Below are 15877 nucleotides of genomic sequence, written 5' to 3'. Positions count from 1 at the left end.
CCGTTATTTACACTCTCGTGTGTACATCGGAATGCTTCAGTTAGGACGGTGAATGCCTGACACTCTGGTGTATTAAAAACACCCAGTATATGCATGTTAAAAACACTTCATCCTATGGCAAACTCATCAGAGCTGAGGGTGGGCCATAGGTTTACTATGCAGATAGCTGGCAACCCACTGGTAGAATATTCAATTTAGTTCACATCCACTCAAATTGATCAAAAGCTTCCTATGTATAAAATGCTGTGTAAGGCACTAAATAGATTACAAAAACGAGCAAAAGCTCTCAAGCTAATTTGGGGTTGGGGGAGGGAAGACCGCAACTTAAGACCACGGCAGTAGTTCAGGAAAGGTATGAACAGTCCACTAGAGGATGGCAGGAAAGACAGGTGGGGCCCTCTGAAGGGAGGAGTGCAGGGAAAGGAGGAAATGGCTTCCAGCAGGGGGTGGCATCTGAAAAGAGCTACCAAGAACCATGAGATTCCAATACAACTGGGAGGAGGAGAGTGCGTGTGCTGAGCAGAGGGAATATCATAAGCAAAGGCAAGGACGTATGGAAAGCACAGAATGTGTTGAGGGTATAATCAAGTGTACAGATGGACTGGAACTGGGGGTACAGCATCACCCCAACAGGCACTGAGTACTTGCGGTAGGCAAACTCAGGACAGCTGGAGCCTGCTCAAGGCCGGCATGGGCAGGCCTGGGGTGGGAGTGACGCCTCAATTGGGGTACAGGTGGAGTCCGGGGAGGCTGGGCCTGTTGAGGCCACCCAGGGCAGGTCAGGCAATGGGGCCACTGCAACTTTTCATTCAGAAAAGTCACATGATCAGAGCTGTGCTTTAGAAAGACCAGCAGGAGAGCAAATGGGTTAACGGGGACCTGAGACAGCATGCTGGTAATTGGTATCGAAAGGGTGTAAGTGGACAAGATCTACAACTATGGAGGCCTATCTGGTGAACTCCTCCAACTCCCAAACCTGTGTAATGAAATACAAAATGATCTACAAAATGTAAAAGCAAATTGCTTGACTACGTAATCATTCTCAAAGAACCATCTAATTTTAAATATGAAAATTCTACTCAATATTCTGCTTTCACTCTTTGAGACCAGAATCAAGTAGGAGTTATGGACATGTCAATAGTGCTCCTACTGACTCCCAGAGCTCATCTCAGGCTGTCAGCGCCCAGGCAGGAGGGCCGCGTATTTTAACACCCAAACACCAGTGGAAAGCCCAAGTCAGGCTGGGATCCAGAAGGCTTCCACCAGCCGGTGGCCATGGCACTCTGGCGCCCTCAAGTGGCTACTGGGAGGCGGCAGCAGCGACACACTCCTGCTTCACGAACCCACAGAACACTGACCTCACCAAGCAATCCTACACTGGGAGCAGGAATATGATGCAGGATATTCAGAAAAGAGCATTGTTTCTGCCACACACATGAGATAAATACCTATAAAATATTTAAGTAAAAATCATTTCCCTCACCTTGAGCCCTCATATCTCCCGTTCCTCTCATATTCAGTTGGAAGCCTCAACGAACAGAATGCAGAAGCACAGAGAAGTGGGAAAGAGAAAAGAAATCTTACAGACCAGTACACGACCACCCACAAACACAGATGTTATAAAATGAGCAAATCCAAAGCACTCTGGGTCACCAGCTGTGCTTGTTAAACTTGTCCTGTCACGGGGGTGACTCAGCCCATGGCCATTTTTCTCCATGCGTGCTTGCAGGCAGGGTAGGAGGCTGGCCGCACACCTGCTTCATACACACAGCAGGTATTCCTGCCCGGCTCTGAAATTGGAGATATTCTGACTTTTTAACCCCTCCCCCAATACGTAATGGGTTTTAACTAAAAGGAAATTAATTCTATCAGTTAAATCCTACCTCCAACTACAAAATCTCCCATGCAAGGAAAAATTTGGCAACTGGGAAGATTAAAAAACAGTCATGGAGTGGAATTTCCCATAGGAGGAAAGCGCTCCTCCTACAGTTTTAACAAAGAGCTCACTTCACACAGCCTTTCAGTGACCCACTGACCTCATCAACACACAGACCTCCACAGCCTGGCCTTCTGGACACAGGTGGCTGGCCCAAATGGCAGATTTTCTGCCTCATTCTGTGTGCATTCTAAGACAGTGAGCAATGTTTTTGTTCTCCTGACTCATCATCATCAAAAAGTAATCATCTGGTAGGAATATATAATATTTTTCAGTAAAAGTAATGAGACCTACTTCCTTCAGTGGTTGGTGGAAAGCAGCTTTTAGACAGACTACTACTTACTCTTCAACTCTCTGAAAATATTAAAGCATTTCTGCTATAGGCTGCCCACATCTTTATTTCTGAAAACCTCAAACCAAATGAAGCTGTAGGTTTGAATTTTGTGCTTGTTTCCCATGTAAAAATATTAGCTAATTTCCCAGTTATTTTAAAGCCTTTTGCTAATTCAATCTTCACGAAATAAAAGATGGCAACAGTCACCACTTACCTTCTGCGGGCTTGAGGCCAATCAGTAATTGTATATTAATATTACTGAACATCTCATTCTTCAAACAGAAGCATGCTAAGTGTTATTAGTATGAAGACAGAATTATTTGGATGCTAAATAATTCTACCAAAGAAAGAAAATGCACAGAGCATGCACAGGCCTATTGTTACATGGGTGCCACAGTCCCTTTACAAATGCCTGACAGAGTTAATCTATTTCTTTCCAAGGTTTCCTTACAAAGAAATAAGTATTTAGTTCTCAGCAGAAAGTTTAGTTTTTAAGAAAACAAAACAAAACAAAAACAAGGCTAGAAAGCCAAACCTGATGTTAATTGCAGGAGCCATTTTGGGGTAAGGATCGAAAAAAATAATGTGTATATATAAATCCTACCTTTTGATAAACCTGAATGACATGTTTCTAAAAGAAATTAAGCCAAAAAAAAAAATTAACAAAAATGACTTGCACAAATTAAATAGAAAATCTAGTCAATTATAGAAAGAAAAACGACAAATAAAACAGGGCTCCTCTTCTGTCCAATGAACAACGAAACAGCGACATTTGTTGAAAAAGTAAAATTACAGGTAATTGAGTATGTGATCTTTTAATTTTCTAGAAATATTAAAAATCTTACTTGTAAGAAAAAGTCAATGGTAAATATTGACATTAGCTGTAATTAAATTTATTTAAAGGTTTCTCAGATGGATATACTTTAAGATGACAAAATCCAACATTCTGTGTTCTTCTTTAAGTGACGGAAGTCATCTGCAGTACCCTAGAGTAAGAGGGTAACACCTCTCGATCCTCTTCAGGATGTCTTATGAACAAAAACCTCACCTTCTTACAGAACATTAAAAATTTCATTTTAAAGTGTTCAACCATTAAGAGAACCCTTACTTGTCTCAGGAAGATGATTTAAGCATTCACAGAATGTCTACTACAGTGTAAGACCTAAATCACTTTTTAAGAAAAAACCAAGTGGGGTTTAAAATGAAGCAGACTTTTCAGAATTTTAGATGGTACAATGAACAGATATTAAATGATAAGATAACAATGGAGGTTTCAATTTACGTTTTATGGAATAAACTGGAAGAGCTGTATTTAGAAGGGACTTTGCTTGTTAAAATGAAGGAGATGCTCAGGTTGTTCTGAACGGAATCTGACCAAGGAAATTCCAAACTATGAGTCGGGCTTGTACGATCTTGTGGGCAGCATTCCTGGGCAAGTGCAGGCTGGGCTTGCCAAACTATTTCTGAAACTTCCCAGTTCTGTGACAGAACACAGAATTCAGTCTGAGTGAATGAAGTAATGAATGCCTTGGACTTGTTCTTGTAACACAGATAATTTGGGATTGCTTCAGATACAACCAATCAAAAATTATCTAACTACTGTAGAGAACAGCTAACCACTTCATAATCAGATCAGAAGTGGGGTACACAGCAGGGTTATACGCAGTAGAGAAGACCATGCACATGACAATATTTTGTAAATAATTAAGCACTACATAAACATAAGGCAGGATTATGCAAAAGATTATTTTAGTTGAAAACTGATTAAAAGACCTTTCAAATGTATCTTCATTTCCCAATTTTCTACCTGAGAAAAGTCAAGTACCATAGGACTGCTTTTCTTCACTTTTCCTGCCACATGAATCCCTGAGGTATAAGGAGGAGGAGCAGCAGGACTGAGGCTGCGCCCGGGGCCCTGTGGACCAATCTGAGGCACACAGAGGCATGTACATAGTGTCTACAGGGTAGAAGCGACTCTGAGCACCCTAGGCAGGCCAGGCTTGGCCCCAGTAGGGGACAGCCTCCCTCCTTCTGACTACAGGCGGCCTCAGAGCACACAGCTCTCCGAAGCCACATGTATCCAGGGTAGAGTCAGAGCCAAGAGCGGAGTGCAGGCCTTCCGGTGCCAGCTTTCTTCCCACCCAACCTTAGCAGATCTCCTAGGCACCACCTACATAAGAACACCTGAGCCTCTTTCAGGGACCAGGACTCTGATTCTCACAATTATTGTTAGGGCGGGATAAGTAGCCTACGCTGATCTAACACTTAGTTTATCAGCGTACCTCTAAAGTACAGTAACCAGGGGAGGCTAGACCTCAGTTTGCAAACTTTAACAAACAGAAGACTATATTTCTGCAAATTTTTAGGGGTGGAAATTGCCGGGAAATGTAAAATAAGATGACCCCCAAGATTTTTTAAAAAATTAAACCAAGAAAACTCAGTCACCAATTTTAATTCAAAGACATGAAATAAACTACATTAGGAAATGAAGGGCAAGGACTGCAGCCCACAGTGTCCCTGACAGCCCTGCAGGGCAGCACACGCAGTGGATTAAAGGGCCTCTCCTGGAGGCACAGACCTGACTCAGCAACTTCTGGCTCCAGAATCTTGAACGTGTGCCTTAAACTCTCTGAACCTCATCTCTCAGGTTGTCCTACAAAATTGGGATAGCCTCTACTACACAGACTAGACATTAGATGAGTGTGCGAGAACGTGTGTGTATACACGTGCATCTTTATAAACGTAAAACAAGTATATCTCTATAAATCTACAGACATCTATTCATCTTAGCACATGATAAACACTCAATAAATGGTAGCTGATGTTACCTGTAACAATGATAGCATTAAGATAACCAAAAAAAGAGCACAAAGGCAACAAATAAATTCAAGGATATTCTTGATATGTAAGGTTTTATTTAAAGAGCCCATTAGAGACCGAAGTGTAAAGACAGACAGGTGTCTGTCCTGCAACTACAGCTTTGGCAGACCTGACCAGTGTGCATCCCCGCTGCACTCAGGGCTCTCCCCGGGTATAACACCAGGCGGTATTAAGCAAGGGCAGGGAGCTAACAGCCAGCTGGACGATACCTGGTTCCGTCCCCTACCACTCAAGTTTCAGAGGCAGATTCCATTTCAGTTTAGTCCACAAGGAAGGAACTAGGGGACAGGGAGGCCTGGGACAGGCCATAGGATGACCCTAAAACAAAGGAAGGAATTATTCTGGGGGTCACCAGACTCTTCTTGGATTGAGCTCCCTGCTTCTCTTACTGATCCCGAGTGGGTACCCCAAATCTCGCAAAGCCCTTTAGACTCTTCTGCCCAGTTTACAACAGAGGGTCCAGCAAAGGGGTGGATTAAGAGGCTGGATTGTAACTTCTGGCTGCCCTCTGACCTCCAGCCAATGATAACAGATAGCAGAAGTCCTCCCTAATCTGGTAGTCAGTGTCCTGACAATAAGCAATTACCTGGAGAAAGACAGTTGAATGTGACTTGGCTAAGTTCAGGTGATTGATCTAAAAGAACATAACATTACTGGAGGAATTAAGGAGACTGAAAACTGGTATTTGGCTTATAGGTTAAATACCAAAGATAGCAGGAAACACAGCAGCCGGCTAGCGAGCCACAGGAAGTGTGGAGAAACAGAGTACGGATGTGCCAGCCATTTCAGACTCTGCTGTTCTGAGTAAAATACAGATGATGAACAAGAGGGTCTGCAACACGGCAAAGCTGCAGGATGCCCTGGACATACTAATCCATAGTGAGGCTCAATTTTTTTTTTTTTTAAGATTTTAATTATTTGTTTTGAGAGAGAGCGAGTAAGCGAGAGAAAGCCCAAGGTGGGGAAGGGACAAAAGCAGAGAAAGGAGCAGACCCGATGCCGGACTCCATCCCAGGACCCTGGGATCGTGACCTGAGCTGAAGGTAGACGCTTAACAGACTGAGCCACCCAGGTGACCCATGAGGCTCAATTTTTAAGAAAGTCTTCTGGGAGTCCTGAGCACACAGGGTGCTCAGGTGTCCTGAGTGTGGTCCTAGCCAACGGTGCCTCTGCCTGTGTGCTTACGGTGCACAGGGGTACTTTTTCTTCTTCCTCTTATAGCAGTCAATGATTCTAAGCCTTTGCAGGCTCCAGATTAGGTTATGGAAATAAAGTTCAAAGTACCTCAAGGGAAAAAGTGTTTTTACACAACCATATACTAGCTTCTTGCTGAGAAGAAATCAGGAATTTTATCTGCCAAACTACACCGTTTAAGCAAGTTACCTTGTTCTTACTATAACTTACTCAGACCAACAGAGAACAATTTTAAGATTTAGGCCTTAAGAAACTTAGTGTTCTTCAATGACAATGACAGGAGATGAGAGAAAAAATGTCTCTCTCCTCCATGTCCAGGGTTGGTCACACTGCATGCTGTCTTTTGTGGCAACAGCTTCTGGAGTGCCAGCCTACACTGGAGGTGGGGTTTTGCTAAATTGCAGTAAACATGCATGTGGACAGAAGTGTGATCAAAAGAACAGCAATTAGGGGCGCCTGGGTGGCACAGCGGTTGGGTGTCTGCCTTCGGCTCAGGGCGTGATCCCGGCGTTACGGGATCGAGCCCCACATCAGGCTCCTCCGCTGTGAGCCTGCTTCTTCCTCTCCCACTCCCCCTGCTTGTGTTCCCTCTCTCGCTGGCTGTCTCTATCTCTGTCGAATGAATAAATAAAATCTTTAAAAAAAAAAAAAAAAAAAAGAACAGCAATTAAAGAAAACAACAGCCTCCCAAGTGCTAGAGGATTTCTGGTTCTCTGAAGAATCTGAGCTCTGTAATTCCTATTCTAAAAGGTTTTAAAGTATAAAGTTCTATATATAAACCAGAAAAACATGATCTAAAGACAAAGAGAAGAGCGCCTGGGTGGCTCAGTCAGGTGAGCGTCTGCCTTTGGCTCAGGTCATGATCCCAGGGTCCTGGGATCGAGTCCCGCATCGGGCTCCCTGCTCAGCGGGGAGTCTGCTTCTCCCTCTATTCCTGCCTGTTGCTTGTGATCTCTCTCTCTCACAAAAAGAAGAAAAAAAAAGAAAGAAAGAAAGAAAAAGACAAAGTGAAAAGTATCTGGGCAGTTGCTTCACACAACAGAGAAGACACTGCTCTTTTTGCTCTTGTATTTGTTCCAAACAACGAGCACCACCTGGCACTTACCTCCTTGTGAGTTTTGAAGTTAATTTACTAAAAAGATTAGTGGAGCCTCGGCTTCGAGTCTGTGACAACGGTGTGGCTTCGTGGGACAGGCTGGGTGAGGCGGGTGGGCCGTTATACGTGGCAGTCCGCCGCTCCCGGGGCTGGCCGTGGAAAGTGCTGCGACTGGCCGTGCCCCGCGGGAAGCGGAGTCGGTCTGGGGTGGCTGCACTGCTGACACTGTGTGTTGAAGCCACTGGAGTCCTCGGATCAGGAATAGTGCTACAAGATCAGAACAGAACAGTCTCACATCTTTGTTCACAAAAGCCCAGCTTTGTGGCAAACATGGCACACAAAAATCTACAATCCCAATATACCTCTTACATATAGTGGAGAGAATCAGTTACTATAAATCTCTAGACCTAAGGGGGTATTTTATAGGGCTCAGGACCAAAAGGCAAGCTAATTAGGAGGATATCAAATAAACAGTATATAATGAAACACAGCCTCATGAGGTTTAAGGGAATAGGACGTACATATTTTCAAGGACAAGATTAATGCAGGGAAATTCTAGGACAAAGGAATGGCTAACTCAAGCTTTTTCCCTTTGCTTCCTTCTCAAAGTTGCTTACATGCAGAGAACCTTGCCAATATAAAAGAAATATAGGCTATGCGGGTGAAACTGAAGAACAGGCAACTAAAAAGTTTTAGAAGCACATGAACACAAATGGTATGTTTACTATCAGATTCCACATGCTAAGAGCACCATGGATAGGAGGGGGACTTCTTACACCCTTTGTAGTAGGCAAAAGCGTGAAGACACACAGACGACCAAGGACACCATGACACAGGATGCGCTTAACTAAAACCACACACAGGAGGGGTACTTTGTGCACAAGAGTAACGACCCGTGGACTATAAAATCCACAGCACAGCACGGAGCAGCGGCGGGCACACAGGAGTCTCACGAGGAGTGTGCAGTGTCTTACACAGCCTTGCCGTTATCTCCTTCACTGTCTACTGGCGGTACCATCATCGAGGGGTGCCCAGAGGCTGACATGGACATCGACTTCTGATGTCTCAGCCGACAGGTGGAAGATGTGGCACAAACTGAGGCAGGGCTAGCTGCGTAAGCGAACAGTTCTGTCAGGCTGGGAGGGGGTTTGGGTTCAGGCAGAGGCAGAAACAACAATATGATGGTGCAGTGACAAAAAGAGCGATCTGCTATTTAAAGCACACACCTTCCTCCCCAAACCATCTCATTTTTGCCTTAGAACAAAAATCTCTTAACCTTGTTTTAGGGATTCCGCAGCAATTACTAACCTGTAGCTGCTTTTTTTCCAAACAGTAAAAGATTTATCAGCTTTAAAGAAGAAAAATGACATCTTACTTGTTTGAATATCTATGTGAGGGGGCAATGTCTTCTAAGCTGTGTACAAAATAAAGCCTTTCCCAAGAGAGATGTCTCTGTTCAGACTGAAGTGGTCGAGTGAATCTGTAACATGGGCACACCGTGCTTTCGACCTGTTCCCCAAGCACACAGACATAGTTTAAATGGACTAGTAAAATGACAGGTATACTAACTAGGTGCTCTTTATCCAAGTGTCCTATGCTGTTTAAAGATAGCTGAGAATCTTCCTACACAAAGGACATTCACTTCTTTATAAAGAAGTCAAAATTCCTAAGGGGTCAACAGAGCCCCTTTTTTCAAGGTAGGAAAACTAATAAGAGTAATTTAACTGGTCGTAGACAAAGAAAAAGAGTGACAGACGTGGCTGGACTCTTGCAGCTTCACCTGACACAGAGAGTGACAAGAGCTTCACCACGGCAACACAGCTCCTTAATTCCAGCTCAGTCATCCTGTCCTTGGAGTTCCAAAGAAGAGGTTTCTCTCCTTGAAGGTGAGCCAGAGATTCAGAAATCTGATCCTGCACGTCAGTCTGCACACCCTCCCCACCTCTACCCAGGGTCTCCCCACAGAGGTCTTCCCTCCTCTCCCACGCAGGCCTATACCTTAGCACCTGTCTTCACTGGTCTCCTGGCCTTCACTGGTCACTCATCTGCTTACAGCCTTTCAAAAACACACTGCGTCTTCAGGACCAAGTTCAAATCCCTCACCCTGGCATCCCAGTCGCACGCTCAGGCACCCACAGCCCAGCGCTGGCTGTATCTCCAGGCTCTAACCTTCTGATGTTACCTCTGGGAACTTAACTTTTGGGAGCTCCTGTGATGTGCAATCCCTTGGTCATGTATCAGGTCAAATAACTTTCACAGGAACTATTCTCTGTGCCTGAAGAAGCAGGCATCTTCTATTTTCATCCAAATCTAACCCAGAGGTCACCCTCTCCATGAAGTTTTCCCTGATGCCCTCTCCCATCAGCAGCTTATCATCCCCAATGTACTGCATTCACCTGCTACTCCACATCATACTGAATCACAGTGACCCTTCCCTGCTTGAGTGTCCCGAAAGCATGGTGATCAATAAATGCTCCCCTAACTGAAAAGGTAAGTTAACGAGTCACTGGAATTCTGACAGTCCTGATTGGTGGTGGGGGGTGGGGAAGATGTGTCTATAATTGCTCAAGAAGATCTGTTTGTTCCACATTCTTGTTTGAGAATTCTGTCCTCTGACTTGGAAGAAAGGCTCTAATATAGTAACAGAAAAATTGGAAACAAATGCCTTATGAAGATAAAAATAGATTCAGTTTTGTGTTTTTGCCATTCGGCACCCACTCTTTTTCCTGGGGCAACAACACTTGAATTCTGCTATGAGGGAAACAAGTTCCTAGGCTCTGGATGTCACTGACTCTACCCCAGACTTTCCCTGCCACTCTGGCCAGTGACAGACTTAGAGACGGGCACATGGCCAGAACCACACCAGCATGGACTCAGGGACAGCCCCAGGGCTTCTGTCTGAGGAGAGCTGAGTGTGGTAAGATGCCAAGTCTAATGCTGCTGAGCCCAACCAGGGAACCACTACAGAGGCAGCGGAATTAGGAGATGGACCCTGACTCTTTCCCTGTACTTTTTTTAGTTACAGGAACTCAAAGATACACTTAAAAAAAAAAAAAAAAAAAGATTTATTTATTTATTTGAGAGTGCGTGCGCAAGTGCATGTGCAGGGGGCAGAGGGAGAAGGAGAGAGAGAATCCTAGTAGATTCCCCACTGAGAGTGGAGCCCGATGTGGGGCTCAATCTCATAACCCCAAGATCACAACCTGATCTGAAATCAAGAGTTGGTTGGCACTCAACTGACTGAGCCACCCAGGTGCCTCAAAGATGCCCTTTTTCATTTAAGTTTGTTTGGACTGGGTTCCTGTCACCTGCAACACAGAGTCCTAACTGATTCAACTCTTTTTAAGACTGGTCAAGTGCAGTAGTGAGAAGTGGGGGGAAAACAGCAGAATAAGGAGTAATTCAACTATCTGAGCAATGCTTGCTTGTTTCTCATACATACAGACATACAGACATACAGACATACACATATATATACATACAACTTTATTTTTTAACAAGTTACAGATAAATATGACTGTCTTTTGTGCTCTACTATCTGTTCAGGGCAGGTCAAGGGTCAACCCACTTGATGCCTCTGCCTAGCTACTGACATTCTCTTCTCAAATTAGGAGCTAGGATCAATGGGTGCATTAAAAGCAAGGGAAGAAAGGAAGAGAGGGGTTGTCTGGCTTCTTCCCTGGAGAATATGAATGATCCCAAAGACTCTTAAGAAGGAAAGGGTTTTAGTCAGCTTACAGAGCAAGAAGATGCCTGATCTATTTTTCCCGAGGCATACTACTCAACGGCTGGATGGTGTAGGCAAGATCTACAAGGAACATAAGCATGGCAAGACCGGACAGACACTTTGCAGCAAAAAAAGTGACCCTCCTTAAAGTTATAAACCTTTCTATTTGTTTTTTTAAAGATTTTATTTATTTATTCGACAGAGATAGAGACAGTCAGCGAGAGAGGGAACACAAGCAGGGGGAGTGGGAGAGGAAGCAGCAGGCTCATAGCGGAGGAGCCTGATGTGGGGCTCGATCCCATAACGCCGGCATCACGCCCTGAGCCGAAGGCAGACGCTTAACCGCTGTGCCACCCAGGCGCCCCTATAAACCTTTCTAAAAAGGGAAGTGTAAATTGATGTTTTCATTGTAAATTTTTAAATTTTTGACACACTAATCCTAAAGGCAATTAAATGAATTATTTTAGAAATTTAATCCCTGTCACATCATGAGTTTCACAAAACAAGGTTTTTTTTTTTTTACTTCTACACTAGGCTTAGAGCCTTGATTTAGGAAACCGTAAACTCACTAAATGTCTGTTGAATTTCAGCTTTGTACAAAATCACAAAAATTCTATTTACAACATACAACCCCAATATCACACTGAGCTGTATATTCTAAAAGGTCATAAAGTTGGTCGCTGTGAAAACTGGACAAAATTTTACCACCAGAGAAGTGCTAAAAATGATGGTTATATTTAATAGATTAGCCCACAATCATCTACATAAGCAAAATAGTAGCTGCATTACATTTTTAGTATTTCTAGGTCCAAGAGAAAATCATTTTCAAACCTTAACCTACAGAAATAGCAAACTGTTTCTTACAATTCAACTTGTATGAGGTTCCTATTAATCTAATTGCTTCGTATTTATGTCTGATTATCTTTTTTGGAAACTCTAATCTACTTACAGTTACTGAAGGATAGGTATTTTGAATTTGTTTGATAGGACATTTATGCCATATCAGAACATTCTGATTGGAACGTTTTGGTTGCTCATTCAAACCATACTCAGTGATTGGGCAAAGGCAGAATTAAAAATATAACTTAAAAGATACATGTGTGAACTTTCTCTGCTCAATCCCTTGCCTTGATGCAGGACAAATGGATAAATGGATAAACTATTAGAGACACATTACAATTTTAAAATCTTACTCAGAATATCAAATACCTAAAACTTCTTTGAAAAGATTCTGTTGTGCTTTATTATAAACATATCACACTACTTCTCTGGAGGCCTTCAACTGAATTCATTTTTCAACAGTGTCCTATAGATATCTAAAAGCAGGACACAGAGTCCATATTATGTGTGTAGGTTAGCAAAATAATTGAGAAGTTAGTGTAAACTAAGAAAATTCTTGACATTCCCATCTGAACGGTTTATCATCGACACTTTCATAAGCTAGTATGTGTTGAGCACTATGTGTCGGCCTCTGTGCTAAGTCGTTTAAGACTCATTTTAAGAACCTACATGACTGCGACAGAATCACAACTGAAGATGTGGTTACACTTTCTCACGCCTAGTTCACACCGATTGTTTGTCATTGTTGGAAATGGGCAACGGTCAGAGTCTGCCATCAGAAGAAGGTAGATAATTACATCAGGAGATGCAGCAGAAAGTAAGCTGGGTTTCGGCACGGCCTGTGTCACAACAACAGTCTGACTTAGAAAACAGTTCACACGTGCTCAAGCCAAAGCAACAGTCTGCCAAATCCTGTAACTTCTGTCCTTTAAACAATGAGTTCTTTATTTTCATAAAGTAAGGCTGATAAAAAAGGAAGACTGCACTGGTAAGAATCAATCCGTAAAGTTAATTTAAAGATGAAACAATGACATTGCTGACAGGGAGAATTTAAAGCGTCACCCCATGCTTACGGCAGGATTTGGAATAAGGCTGGAGAAGAGCTTGTTTAGGGCATGTACAGCCTACGGTTTAGACTTGCTCAGCCTTTACTAGCCATGCTCATGCTCACGCTGGAATTCTGTATAAACATACACACATATAAGAAAAAGTCCTACATATTCATTGTTAAAAATGAAAATGAACGTCCTTCTTTCCGAAGTTAACAGGGATCCAGGCACCCTGTAGCTCATCAGTGTTTTAGTCCAGGAGTCAGAGATCTACATGGGGAGAGGAGAAAGTAAACATCTGCCTAAGAAGCATCAGCGCACAGGAAGGTGAGTGCATCTAATTTACGACTCAGCACCTACTTTAGGGGTGAGAAAGTTGTCACACTTACTGTCCTAACTGAAAGCAAAAAATATGACTAGTTTGGCATTCAGGCCTCCAATAATTTCCCACGGTTTTTCAATGAATTTGTAAGAGAGAAACAGAAAATCCACGTATTACACAAATTTTGGGCCCTCGAGAGGTTTGACACTGAGACTCTATTTGGCTAAAGATAAAAACAACATTTTCAAAAGCAAAGCATTTAAATGACTGAAGCTAATGGAAGCAATCAGGCCGAGGATGGGATAAGGAGGAGTCAGCTCCAACGGGGAATCTGTCTGCAGGGAGGACACAGGCACATAATGACTCCAAAGAAATCAGAGAATTCTTCAAACTATTTCCAAAGAGTGAACAGAATACTGCAGGAAGGGAGAGTCAGAAAAGCATGTGCACACACACAACACAAGCTGGGGAGCATAGAGTAGATCCTGGTCTTAACAGCCTTTAAAAAAGTCTGACTCTGTACCTCAGAGAACTGTATTTCCTAAGGGTCAAAAAGAATCTGGCAGAATAGCTGAACAATCTAGAAGAACTTCCAAAAGGAAGAAGAGTCATGAAACAACATTTACATTAGAAACTTTTTTTTTTTTTAAAGATTTTATTTATTTATTTGACAGAGATAGAGACAGCCAGCGAGAGAGGGAACACAAGCAGGGGGAGTGGGAGAGGAAGAGGCAGGCTCCCAGCAAAGGAGCCTTAAATCTTTAAAAGAAAAAAAAAAAAGAAACTTCTAACTGTCCTCTACTGATATAATTACTCTATTAAATAACTTTGAACTAGAAGAAATTTGATAATTTGAGAAAGTAATAAAAGAAACTTTACCAACTTTACCAAAAATCAATTATTTGTAAGCTATCTAGCACAGCTGCCATATTATAGTCAAGTTATTAATAGTTTTTAATCATAAGGAAAAAGACAATTTTTTTAAAAGATTTTATTTATTTATTTGACAGAGAGAGAGACAGCCAGCGAGAGAGGGAACACAAGTAGGGGGAGTGGGAGAGGAAGAAGCAGGCTCCCAGCGGAGCAGCCTGATGTGGGGCTCGATCCCAGAACGCTGGGATCACGCCCTGAGCCGAAGGCAGACGCTTAACGACTGAGCCACTCAGGCGCCCCGGAAAAAGACAATGTTAAAACAAGTATACACATAGGAATCAGAAAAGAGAATACTGGAATATAAATATTTTTTAAAATGCACTGAATAATCAACATAATCTCACACAACAAGCTTTTAGCTTTCTGGCAATTCCAAGTTAAGTAGTCTATGGAAGAGGGAAATGATAAACAGTCTGGTTTTGAGGATGAAAGAGGAAAGAAGAATCTTTGCTTAGGCTGTCATAGAAGTTAGTGATCAAACATTAGACTAATGAGATTTAAAGGGAACAGAAACCATTTTGATGCCAGACATGCGACTGTGACGAGACCAGACAATGTTCAAGTAGGCGGTCAGGAGACAATGAAAGATGGTAGGAATTTACTTAATGGATTTCTACTCCAGAACTTTACTTGCTCATTGTGGCTCTACCTCACCCCTCTGAATTTAATTTATATGCTAGTCTTACCAAAAGAAAGAAGGAAAATCCCTGCTTGCCTGAGAAATTTGTTCCATACAGAATATATTTAACTACTCCACCAATCCCAACCTCTTTCTTCTGCTTTTTCTCTCCCCCTAAACCATGGTTTTTGGCCTTACTTAATCTCACTTTTCCCACTCAACTTATCCACTCGGCCCCTTTGGTAAACTGCTGGCTTGTTACTGAAGGCTCACTCACCCTGCCTCACACTGTCCTCCAGAGGCTGGGCTCCCTGTGCCCCAGTCCTTATCCCTGCCCACTTTACCCTGTGTTCAACTTGTTAATGTACACAAAATAATGTCCACTTCCCTATTTGCTATTCTACAATTACAAGACAGCTTAAGATATGTCTCCTGTGGGAAAGCTTCCTGATTTGATGCAACCTTTCAACCATCACACACACAGCCTGCCAGGAGGTTAAGCTCTGGACAATGAGAGGAACTTGGAATTCTAGTATCTTGCTAAAAATTTGCATTATATTTAACTTACCGTGAAAGAATACTTACCATTATTATCTGAATTTTGATTATAAAAACTGAGAAGTAAACAACATGCTTCCATTTCTTTTGGGAAAAACAAATTTTCTTGCAAACAGGTAAAATTTCATACCTGTTTTCTTTCCCATTCTGAATTACTGAATGTCTATCAGCTGTAGTTCTTTCACTGCAAACATAAGTATTTCGCCGTGTCATTCCACCAGATGCCGTATTACTCTATTAAAAAAAGGGGGGGCATTTTTTGGTCTTTTTTACCATTTAGTAATAAGGAGAGTATAATGAGGAAAAAAAAGCTCATCTAAATACACATGAATAATTTAATCTTTGAAGAAACTGACAGTAAGCTAGCAGTAGTACTGGCTAAAAGATCA

General features: G+C 42.5%; 1 protein-coding gene across 9 annotated transcripts in view; it reads right to left on the bottom strand.

The window, feature by feature from the left end:
• The window catches only part of MARK3 (microtubule affinity regulating kinase 3), a 114328-nt gene that overhangs the window by 2189 nt on the left and 96262 nt on the right, over positions 1-15877 (bottom strand). For 3 of the 9 annotated variants that reach the window (XM_045777198.2, XM_045777201.2, XM_087856258.1), the window contains 4 exons: positions 15619-15722; positions 7450-7707; positions 2875-2901; positions 1484-1528 (listed from right to left, as the gene is read on the bottom strand). In XM_045777198.2, coding sequence (XP_045633154.1) covers positions 1484-1528; positions 2875-2901; positions 7450-7707; positions 15619-15722 — 434 coding nt within the window. Of the gene's footprint in view, positions 1-1483; positions 1529-2874; positions 2902-7449; positions 7708-8414; positions 8577-15618; positions 15723-15877 lie in introns of all 9 variants that reach the window. The other 6 variants (XM_045777199.2, XM_087856257.1, XM_045777203.2 and 3 more) reach the window with 4 other exon arrangements.

The sequence above is a fragment of the Ursus americanus genome, chromosome 26, assembly GCF_024610735.1.
Source record: "Ursus americanus isolate L20-20 chromosome 26, mUrsAme1.1.p, whole genome shotgun sequence".
Lineage (NCBI taxonomy): Eukaryota > Metazoa > Chordata > Mammalia > Carnivora > Ursidae > Ursus > Ursus americanus.
Note: the sequence above shows the minus strand (reverse complement) of the source record. Positions and strands in the feature narration are given on the sequence as shown.